The following is an 11,980-nucleotide window of genomic DNA, read 5'->3' as shown; positions in this document are numbered from 1 at the left end:
CCCATGGGCATCTTCTTGTTCCCTATTACTTCCTTGTACACTTGATGCATGTAAATGATCACTCATTTTGAAAAATGCAAAAAAATTTAACAAGAGTTTTGATTCAACAAGGAATGATTAAAAAATTTCGAAAATACTTTTATACTTTTTTGGTGAAGTAAATCAAGAGTTCAAGTATGAGATTTCTCCAAGTTCACTCCTAGGAAATTGAGGTGAGTCACAATGGATTGCTTAAGTACCAAGACATTCCTAGCTAGAGCTTACCTCAGATAGTTCTCAAAACAAGTTCTCTCATAGAACTTCAAAACAATTTTCTATATATGTGTGTGCAAGACTTTCTAAGGATCAAAAGAAGATAAACTACAAATGAAGAAAAAAACCTAAGTGTCACGAAGACTTACAAAAAATAAAATAAAGCAAGAAATTAACAAGAAGAAAGTAAAGTAAAACAAGAATATCTAGACGAAAATCCTAGGTGAAAATGCAAGTGACACTTTGAGTCCCTTGACACATTTCCACAAGACTAAGCGTTTTACTATAACAATGTTCTTAATGGGATTGCTTTGAAATCATTTTCCAAAACAAAACAAAAGTAAGCAAAAAATTAAACTTGTACACAAAGGTTTTGTGATACAAAGCTAAAAATACTACAATTTTTTTTTATGAATTTCTTTTCTTCAAGTTGTCAAATCCTCTTTCTCTTTATATGAACTTCATTCTTGTCTTCAATTGTTGCCATCTCCAAATAAACACTATTTTTGGCCTTTGGCTATGCATCATCAAGTAGAAATTAGCTTCATAACTTCAAAACCAAACTTCCACTCAATATGAACTTCACCTTATGAGGCCCACAAGTAATGAATCAAGAAAATCTCAATTAAAATTTCTAAAATCAAATTGATTTAATTTGACAAATGCAAGGAGTATTTTAAGACACAAATCAACAATTAAAGGTAACAAAAACAGTGAGCACTCGATTAGGAAACCTAAGAATGGAACTAGAATAGATTTTTTTTTAAAAATAATAGAATGAAACAGACACTGAAACTTCCAAAACTTTTGAAACTTCATCCAGAAACATTTTGTGTATGAAATTTTTATGTGAGAATCTCAACATAATATTTGGTCAAACGAAACAAATTTTAGGTCAAACGGATGTGTGTCTGAGAGAAATAAATCAAATACTGCAGTACTAGAATTAGAGATTGAAACTGTTTTTCAGCACTGGCAGAGATGATTCAAATATTTACTGGGGAAATATTATAATGAATTTAAATCTCAAACTTTTATCCCAACTCCACAACACAGAAAGCAAAGTGAGGTAAAAATTTCAGGTCAAAAAGCTCAAGGAATAAGGTGCAATAAATTTTATATTGAGAGCAACACCACACTGAAACCGTTTTTTCTTGGCTGAAAATATCCTGACTTTTACTGTTTATAACTTTTTTTCTATTTTGTTTTTGGACACTCTGTTTTAACTGGATACAAACAACATCTCAATAGGGTTTTGTGATGTTTTTCAGATTTTTTTACCAAAATACAAACTCACAATAAATTCTCACAATAGAGACAAGATTTCACAAAAACTAGAAAAGAAGAAACCTAAGGGATTTGAAAAAAAGAATTGAAACTCAAGACATAATAGACACCTAAATCTAATGAACTTGCTAATGATCTAATAACAGGATTAGAGACTAAATAATATATTAAAAAAAAGCACATAAAAGGCACAAAATGACTCAAACCACATGGATATCCAATGTAAAAACAAGAAACAAAAAATCAAACAAATGATTACTTGATTTTATGACATATATGGAAACAACATAACTTTAGACAACTACAAATGGATCATAAAATAAAAATGAAACCCACATAAACTGTTTTTACCTAAAGAAAATGAAAGAAGACTTAACAAAATTCAAAAACACACAAGATAAACTAAAAAATAACTCCTAAACACCAATATAGATGGTTCAAGAAAGAACAAGTTATTTGAACCGATTAAACCAAACAAACAACAACAAAAATGGTAGAACTAAAACAAAAACAGAATCAAGACATGAAAAACAACATGTAAACAATGTGGAAAAATGAAGAACAATTTTTTTGAGAACTTATCTCTTGAAGAACTGTAAACCTAATGCTCTGATACCACTTGATGCAATCTTAGCTTGCATTGCTATGAGTTTTTTATTTTTGTATTTTGGAGTGCGAAATTTGGTGGGATATGGTGACTAAACTGAGTGAAAGAAATTGTGAAGTATTGATGCATGAAGAATGATAATGAAGCTTAAATTGAGAACAATAGAAGTGAGTTTGGACGTAGGAAGGAAAAATGTGGGTGATACATGACTTTGAACCTTTGTAACTAATGGTATTGTAAATACAATTTTTTTTTCTCTTAGTTAAATTAGATTTTGAGCCTCTAGACAAAGACAACAAATACAAAATACTTGTAAGTTTTACCTTGGTAGAACATAAGTGTTGTATCAAAATAAATTATTTTTATAAAGATTTTTGTTGTTGTATAAGATGTAATGACTAAACAAAATGTATATATATTATTATGACCAGTATATGACAAGGTTGATAAGCATTGAATATGTTATAAAAGAAATATATTGATATGTCAAGTTTGGTATATAGTGAATCTGTTATGAAAGAAATGTTATGAAAGAAATATATTGATATCAATATCTTCACGGAGTCACGATGTTGCTACAACTTAATCAAACTATAACTACATAATTTTAAATGTTATAAGCTGTACAGTACTCTACCAATTATAATGTGACCCTTTTTCATATTCTCTTACCTAATAATTAAGAACTTACATTACTAATCACACAAATTAATAATCATTTATTGATAATCTTGAAAAATTGATTTAAAAATATCCACACACAAACCCTACTTACTCTCCATGATGAAATTAAGTGATTTGATTTTAATTATCATCATAAGAAACCATGTTGTTTAGTAGTCACATAAATGATTGCATAAATCCACCAAACTGCCATTTATTATGATAGAAAACATAACTGAACGGAAAATTGTACTAATCCAACCGACAAACGAGGGATGAAAATCAAAGCATGTCAAAATTAATAATAAGAACTTGTAACTCAGAGTGTCAAAGACTTTATGAATATCAACTTTGTAAGCCACATTACCTCCTCTAAGCTTTTTAGAAAGCATGTTAATAACTTCACAAGCAATACCAATGCAATCTTGAATCTATCTACCCTACACAAACCCATATTAATTAGGAGAAATAATTCTAGCAGCCACAACTGCAAACCTATCGGCCAATATCTTGCAAATAATCTTAAATTTGAAATTAGCAACAACAATTAGTCTGTAATCTTTAATGGAGTCAACACCCTAATCTTAGGAATAAGATATACCACATTATTGTTGAATCTAGGAAGAACCCGATTTTGTTTAAAAAACGGTTGAACAACATTTCAAACATCTGTCCTAATAACTTCCGAGCAAGAATGATAGAAAACACCACCATAACCATTAGTACCAGAAGCACTATTGATGTGATCCAAATATACATGAAGATGACCAAGGTTGCTATACTTGAAGGGTCATCTCAACAAGCAAATAAAGACTTCATCAATAGAAGAAATGGACAAGGCCCAAAGCATTTGAAGTTCTTCTTATTAGTCTTCTCAAAATGAGATCCAAACCCAATTAATGTCTCTTTTTGTAATATCTTTAGAATAAATTCTAAATAGAACATTAGAAGGGAAATAGTAGGAAAAGTCACTTTTCTAGAATAAGGAAGTGACTTGGAAAGGGGCGACATTTACATTGTCTTTTCATGTACCTTGCCTCTTCATTTACAATGACTCTTCATGTATCTTACATTTCATGACCGGTCCTCTATTCCTATATAAAGAGGAGCCTTGCTTTTGTAAACACAAGTTGAATATTGAAATTGAAAGTGAAGTTACTCTCTTGAATTTGAGTGGGTTCTTTGTGAGACTTGCTCTCCTTCTCTTTGTCTTATCTTGTGGGTCTTGGGAATCCTCAACTGGCGGCACTCTCACTCATCTTGGAGCCTTCCACCATCCAAGTGGTGTGACCACTCCTATTGTCTTCAACCACATAAGTTTTCTTCAACTTTTCATCTTCTTCTTCCATGTCCACTTCATATCAAAATCTATAAACATGTCTCTTGTTGTTCCAACCGGTAGAATTCCTTTAATTGTTGTTTCATTCGGTAGTTTGCTGTTTTCTTAGGTTTTAATCGATTAGAATGATTTGTTGGAGTTTCTAATTGGTTCATGTGCTTTGGTTTGTGATAATAATTGGTTCATGTTCTAGTAATGGGTTTCTATTTTGGTTTCTTGTTCTTGTTGTGTTCTTGAATTGTTTGTTGAATCTTGATCCAATTCTTGAAAGTGTCATATGATGTTTCATCTCCTAATCAACTCACATCAACTATTACCGTTAAGATTAAAAACATTCTTGATTTTCAAAAAATCAGGACATTTATCAACATCATATTCTCCTCAGAGGAAACTAGCTCAAGAATATAAGTACCAATTAAATCTTCCATATTACTTGTATCCAAAACATTAGAAATAGACTCAACATAAAGATTTTTATAAAAGTTCAAATTATGATCATCAATGAGTTTAGGATCCTCAATAACCTCATTATCAATCAGTAGACGATGAATCCCACTAGAACTATTTCTCTTCTTGACCGCATCACCCATTATTAAACTATAACATCTTAGCTCTTTCTCCTCAAAACAAATATTGATAGTGTAGAGCATGATCAAACTCCTTCTTAGCAATCTTTTCTTGATAGAGAAACCCATGAATATAAGACAAACTAGCAGTCTCTAAGTTTTGTTGAATACCAAGGAAGAGACCCTGCTTAAGAACTACATTATGAACTTATGTTGAAAAATAAACATAGGACAACCAACAATCTTATTAGCCCAAGAATCATGAATAAGTTTCATACATGAAGTATCCTGAAGCCACATAGAAAAAACACGAAAATTGCTAACATTCCTTTAAGAATTACTAGTGAGAATAGAGGAATGATCAAAACAATTTTTAACAAGAACCTGATAAGTACAAGAATCTCATTCATCCAGAAACACTCCATTACAAAAAGCCCTATCCAAACTTCTATGCATTATATGCAAACCTCTTCTTCCATTACACCAAGTATAACAAGATTCAGTAAAAGGAATACAAAAAAGATCATTAGTATTAATCCAACAAGAAACCTGATTAGAAGTCACCCCCTTTGTAGTCATCCGCCGATAGCACAACATTAAAATCTCCCATAATACACCAAGGCCCTGTGAAGAAATTAAGATCCCTCCACAAAAATCGTCTAACCAAGTATGTGTTAGCACCATAAACATCTGCAAAGTTAAAACATTTATCATGCAGAAGGCAAGTTACAGAAATAAACTGATCATTGACCAAGAAATTTTGGACAAAATTAGAAATTGACAAACACCAAAGCTTAGCAGCTTTATTAACAATAGGAGACGTAGCCACCAAATGCATATTAACAGATTTGAAAAGGACATTGAAAGCATCAGCATACAACATCATAGGTTTAGCAAGAAAAACCAGGAGGGATTTATGTAGTTTAAGTAAATTAATCAACATCTCTACGGTTTTGTGGTTTCCGAGTTCTCTAACATTTCAAAAAAAATGAAGAGACATTCATTGTGACGTTGTAGAGAGAACTACCTTAGCAACTTTTTTGAATTTACCAGTCCCCTTAGGTGGTCTCCCTGGTTTTCTATCATGATTTGATGCATCCTCGAGAGGAGCTATATTTTTAAAATCATCCTCTTCTCCATTTGTTATATCAGAAGCAAGGTGACCCAAGAGTGACCCTGCATTAGCCTCGCTAGGAGCATCAGTTGTCAAATTATCAATAGGGCCTTCCACGAGCTTCAGCTGTGGATCATTCTTCCTATACTTTTTACGTTGTTTAGGAACCGTGACCTTCCCCTGTTCTCGTTCATCAGGAGTTGTTTTTTGAGAAGGTTTATGTTGAGGTTTTAGTATTAATACTCGTACTGGTAAAGTTCTTCGTCCTCCTCCTGTTAGATGGGAGTTCCCTTCACCAGACTGGGTTAAAATTAACATTGATGGGACTGCTAGAGGATATCCTGGTCTTGCTACTTGTGGAGGTATTTTCCGTGGGAGTGTGGGGATTTTATTTGTGTTTTCTCTGTGTTTCTTGAAGTTCAGACTGCTATGGTTGTTGAGTTTTATGGAGTTATATATGCTATGGAGAAAACTTAAAAGATGAGGTTTACTAATGTATGACTTGAATGTGATTATGTCTTGGTTTGTGTTGCGTTTACTGTTAGACTAATGTTTCGTGGATACTTCGTAATCGATGGAATACCTGTCTTAATTACTGGGGGGAAATCAGGTTTAGGATTACTCATATCTCTCGTGAAGGGAATGTGTGTGCGGATAAGTTGGCTAATTTAAGATTTATTCATAAAGAATCATTTCATTGGTGTAATAGGCTTCTATTTAATCTGTGCTTAGAATTATTTATGAATAGGTATAATGTACCTATGTACCCTTTTTGTTAACGTATGAGTTTTGGTTTAGTCCCGTCATAGTTTTTCTTTTGTATTTTCTTCCTTTTTTTTCTTTTTTTCAATAATAGTTTTTTATGTGATGATAGATGATTGTTGTTACTTGAGGTGTCAGCCTATCTGAGATGTCAAGTTACAAAGTGAGGCTTAACATGAAAGCTTTAATACAAAGTTACGAACTTTTTGCACATTCAACAAATTTTCAAAATTTTGAGTTTATTGTTGTTTTGTGGTGTGGTGGTGCATGAGGTGTGTGTAAAGTGACCTCACTGGAGGACACCAAGGTGTGAATGCATTTAGTCAATGATAATTTGTGTAGAAATAAGTGGTGACTTACTACTAACTTTTTGCACACTACACTAATTTTTGAAATTTTGAGCTTAATGTTCTTAGATGGGGTGATGCACGAGGTGCGTGTAAAGTGAATTGAGTGGAGGACACCAAGGTCAAATTCTCTAATCTGAGTATGAATGTAGTTAGTCTCAATAAGTAATGACCTATGTAAGAAAAACATTTTAGTTTTTACATTTTTTAGATACATGGCTTGAGGCAGTCTTAACTCAACACAACCGCTTCTCCTCCCAAAAAGAACTTACAAAACACATCTTAGAAAATTAATTATCTAGATTATTTATAATATATATATAAAGAAAATTTGATTAAAAACATTTAAATAAACATAGAAAAATATTAATTAACTTAGATAATTATTACAATTTATACTAATGAGAAAAGTAAATCTGATCCATAATATCCTAAGATACCCATCTCATTGACAAAACTAGAACTTCTAGTCTAGAAGTAGTTGGCCTTGCAAGTCCTGCACTCAGATCCTTACTAGTTGAATTTAGAGAAGTCAATGCATTTAGAATTCTCTGAGAACAAAAATGGTGCTTTGAATTAGACAATAACTTGTGTCATTAACACGAGACCAAAAAAGTTACATGCTGAGAATAAGATTCACTAATCTATTTCTTCTGGTTTATAGTTATCAGTATGTTAATATATATTACGAAGTGGACTTTAAGCCTAACTCAACCCCATAAAATCGGCTAAATGGGGTGAGGGTTGCACCCACTTATATACAATGAAAGACTCTAATCTCTAGTCGATGTGGGATCTCCAACACACCCCTCACGCCGAGACTGCCAACTCGTGCGTGGGACAATATATTATGGGTGGTCTGATAGCGACCCGATAGCGAGTGGCCTGATAAGCCCAACAAATACTCGCTAGGATAGGCTCGAAATGACTTTGATACCATGTTAAGAAGTGGACTTTAAGCCTAACTCAACCCCATAAAATCGGCTAAATGGGGTGAGGGTTGCACCCACTTATATACAATGAAAGACTCTAATCTCTAGTCGATGTGGGATCTCCAACAATATATATATATATACTAATTTTTATACATGGTCATTAACTAATTAAAAAGATTATAACTTTGTAAAGTAGTTGTTACAACTATAAAAGTTTTTATACATTTTTTACTACGTTTAATTTCTTAGTTTATCTATTAACTCCAAATATGCAAATGCCATGGTGAATTTTCACTTGTAATTATGTTGCTTATTTGTTTATATACAAGTTTTCATCGGCTACAAGGAGGTGGCTGCTTCCTAGGCATTAATATAGATTTCTTTATCTGTCATATTTCCATAATGATGTCCATTGTAAACTCCTCCATCACTTCTCTCAACCTAAATATTATTTAACTAGCATGTGGCATGAAAATATTACTCAGTACTAGCAGATCAATGAATTACACTAACTAAACAAATATACTAAGTGTAAGATGATGTCTCTAACCAGATTATTGGTAATTTATGGTATCTAATGTAATATTATAACACATCATATCTTAATCAATTAATCTTAATTGTTCAATTAAAGACTGAATAATGATCATTAGTTATATAAAATAATAAATATATAATAATAAATATTATTTTCATAAATTTTAATATATTTAATAAATTTATTTGAATTTAACACAAAATTATTTTTTATTATAAAATAAGAGTAATTATGAATATTATATATTAAAAAATAATAATTAACTCAAACCTATTATTAAAACATTTTTGTAAACTTACATTTTACAACTTTAAAATAATTTCTAAATTTTTCCTACCTATTACATCACTCACAAATTTTAATAAATCATCCTCACAAATTCACTATATTATTTCTCAATCTAAACAACCTCACAAATCTCATACATCATCTTTAATCCACTTTATCATTCCTGAATCCAAACAACTTCACAAATCTTCACCTCAATCCAAACACAACATTAGAAACGCCTTCGTACTTATTCGGTGTCAACCACACATTTTCCTACACTCTATCATACATCCCATTAGCCATTTTAGCCAACCAATATAATGTATTATTTCAAAAAACACTATTTATGCGCTAAATAATATACAAAAAATTTATCATACTTTAGTAATTAGCCGATAAATGTCAACAATGTATCACCATAATAGGCCAGTCTTTACTGGTCTTAACTAACTGCAAAATACAAGCACCCTGAATTTACCAGTCATCCCTCAATCACTTTAGAAAGAAAAAAATCAAGTATTTGGCACTAAAACTCATTCAGCACCAAATCATCATGTTGCCCCAAGACACCGTCCACCAACCCGATTAGCTAGGAACAGTCCCTTGACTACCAAAACACTTCCATATTTACTTAAAGAACCCTCCTTGTCCTTAAATAACCAGATATACAGACATAAAAACATGTTTCACATTCCCTGAAAGCGAAATTTCAAACTTGAAAAAGATGCACAAGATTTTTACTTAGTGGTCAGGGACTTCGGATAGATAACTGACAAAATTCCCCTGAACAATGTTTCATAATTGCCATCAGATTTTACTCCCTAGTTATTCCTTAATCTTTCACAATTTTGATTTTCATTGTAATGAGAAACATAACAAAACTGCAAGCCATTCAAGACTACAATTAGAATAGAGTTTGGGTACACAATGTCATGTTACTCAACAACAACCTGACAGAATTTGGTCAAACACTATGATGATGAATTTGGTAACATCTCTAATAGTTTACAGACAAAATTCTTTTAGAATTTAAAGCAAGCAGAACATATCCAATAGCTATTCTATTAGCAGAAAACCGTTGGTACAGTGATTACTTGGAATCTACAAACAAGAAACAAAGATAAAGACTTGGTTTACACTCCTTGTACTTGGAATGGTTTAACTCCCATTGAGAAAGCAACAAAATGTGAAGATAACACACAGAGACATGATAAGTAAAAAATAACACATAAGTATCGGATTGGAATGTCATTACCTCTTCAATAAGACACCACGCCACTTGCTATGTTCAATAAAAGTAAGCTCTCAGCATAATAACCAGAATACACAAACTCGGTGTCTACTTCAATTTGAAGGTCCGTAAAACTTTTCATCTCTATGTCCAGCGAATACAGGCATCTCCTTCCCGCCACATCCACGAGCAGCAACACCTCTCCACTACACGTAACACACAATTCCATCGGTGGAATTTCCACGTCACTGAGCATCATCCCTAAAGACGGTGCTTCCAAACAAAATCCGCTCATAACAAAAGAAAATACTTTGTTCCAAGACTCCACCTCACCATATTCTTTCATCACCCAAATGTCACAAGAGCATGGAGAACCCCCACCCACGTGGTACACATTAAGAGTCTTCCCATTGCCACCTCCGACAACCTTGATCATAACTGCATCCGTAGAGGCGCCAGACAAGCTCTCTGGCAGCATAACCTCACGAAACATCTCACCCTCAAAGTGAAAGGACAAAACAAAATTGTACCAACCACCAGCCACGCAGCGTTTGGCAACCCAGTGAACAAGCCCATCGTGAAATCCATGGGGAGAATCTCCAGCAAGGTAACAGATAGGAGCAATGCCATGATCAAGGGTCCTCCAAGACCCAGTTGCAAGAGAGCAAACCTCAACATCAGGAGCAGAAAGGCCAAACCTTTCATCATCCACCATGCAAGAAATTCTGACCACCTTGTAATCACATTTACTGGGATCAAAGCCTAAGACAACGTTAGAAGTGTAGTAGCAAGGGTACTCGAGGGGTGCAGGGAGGGTGACAAATCGTCGAATACACGGGTTGCAGACGATGACAGTTTGGCATTGGTCACCGTAGGCGACGCAAACAAGGCCGTTGCAGAAGGAAACGACGGGGAAATCGAGGTGGGGAAAGGAGGGGAGACAGAGGGTGGTGGAGGGGTGGCGGTGGGGGAGAACGAAGCGGTTGCTGAACTGAAGGAGGAGAAAGGAGGGGGAGTGACGGTAGTGGAGAGAGATGAAGGATGGGTGGGTGATGAGAGAGCGCCATGACTTGCAGACGGTGGTGAATCTGAGAAGGGTCTGTGGCGGAAGTCTGCGAAGGATTTCCAAAAGGATTTCATGGGGAAAGAAGACTGTGTCAGACATTTGAATTTTGAATCTACAATTAAACTATGAAATGGTGCTGAATTTAACTAACCATGAGACGGAATGATAATGAATCAGATTTAGCAGGTAACAAAGTACAAAACAAATTCCAAAGAAACGGGTACAAATCAATCACACCCACCCCTTTCCTATGTTCGTTTCATCCATACATTTTCACTTTGTGCTACGAGAAGAAGATAACACCTTCGTAATTTTGTTCTTGTGTATAAGACAACAACATAAACCCAGTTGTGAGAGCATAAATGTAGAACCTTTCATTGTCCACCCTGCAATGCAACCAATTCAGATATCTCATAATCACAATTCCTCCAATCCAACCCCAAAACAGAAAAAGGCAATAACAAGTCTGTGAGAGACAAATATATTTTTATAACTTTTTTTAAAAAGAAAATAGAATTTAATTTTAAAAAATAGAGAATAGTGTGTAAAATGATCTCTATTAGAGATAACTCAATTTTTTATAATCTTAAATAAGGTTTTGATCTCTAAAATAAACAAGTTTTGATATTTTATTTTGTTTTCATCCACTAAAACTTATAAATACTTTTAATCCATATAAAATAAAATAAAAATATATTTTGATGCCTGTAAAATAAAAATTTTAAAATTTCGCCCTTTCAGAGTATATAAAATTATCATTTTCACATCTATTTTTTAACTTAAAATAAATATATAATATTTTATTGATCAAGAAAAAGAACTAGAAATCTTTGTCTATGATTTCTGTAGTAAAAAATAACTCAAGTATTTTAATCTATATAATCTTTAATATTAACTCTATGTTTTTATCCATTCTTCCATTCGCCTATGGATGCAAGAATATAAGATCGTGATCTATTTGTATTTGTATTAAGTGATTTGTGAGCACATGAAGACACAAAAA

The 11,980-nt window shown here is 33.1% G+C and overlaps 1 protein-coding gene across 5 annotated transcripts; it reads right to left on the bottom strand.

Annotated features, from left to right (window-relative positions):
* Positions 1-3,088: 3,088 nt before the first annotated feature.
* LOC137828611 (putative F-box protein At3g16210) lies at positions 3,089-11,417 on the bottom strand. Of its 5 annotated transcripts, none has more exons than XM_068635257.2 (3): positions 11,219-11,417; positions 9,936-11,023; positions 5,031-5,404 (listed from the first exon to the last, which is right to left on the bottom strand). In XM_068635257.2, exons 1-2 carry the CDS (start codon positions 11,242-11,244, stop codon positions 9,940-9,942), a joined length of 1,110 nt encoding a protein of 369 aa, XP_068491358.1. In that variant the 5' UTR covers positions 11,245-11,417; the 3' UTR covers positions 5,031-5,404; positions 9,936-9,939. The 5 variants fall into 5 exon arrangements, with proteins under 5 accessions (XP_068491356.1, XP_068491358.1, XP_068491353.1 ...); XM_090305303.1 differs by lacking the exon at positions 5,031-5,404 and adding an exon at positions 9,512-9,781; XM_068635255.2 differs by lacking the exon at positions 5,031-5,404 and adding an exon at positions 3,089-3,249 and having other exon boundaries at positions 9,936-11,417.
* Between the last annotated feature and the right edge of the window lie 563 nt (positions 11,418-11,980).

The sequence above is a fragment of the Phaseolus vulgaris genome, chromosome 7 (genome assembly GCF_051622355.1).
Source record: "Phaseolus vulgaris cultivar YP4 chromosome 7, ASM5162235v1, whole genome shotgun sequence".
NCBI classification, from domain to species: domain Eukaryota; kingdom Viridiplantae; phylum Streptophyta; class Magnoliopsida; order Fabales; family Fabaceae; genus Phaseolus; species Phaseolus vulgaris.
Note: the sequence above shows the minus strand (reverse complement) of the source record. Positions and strands in the feature narration are given on the sequence as shown.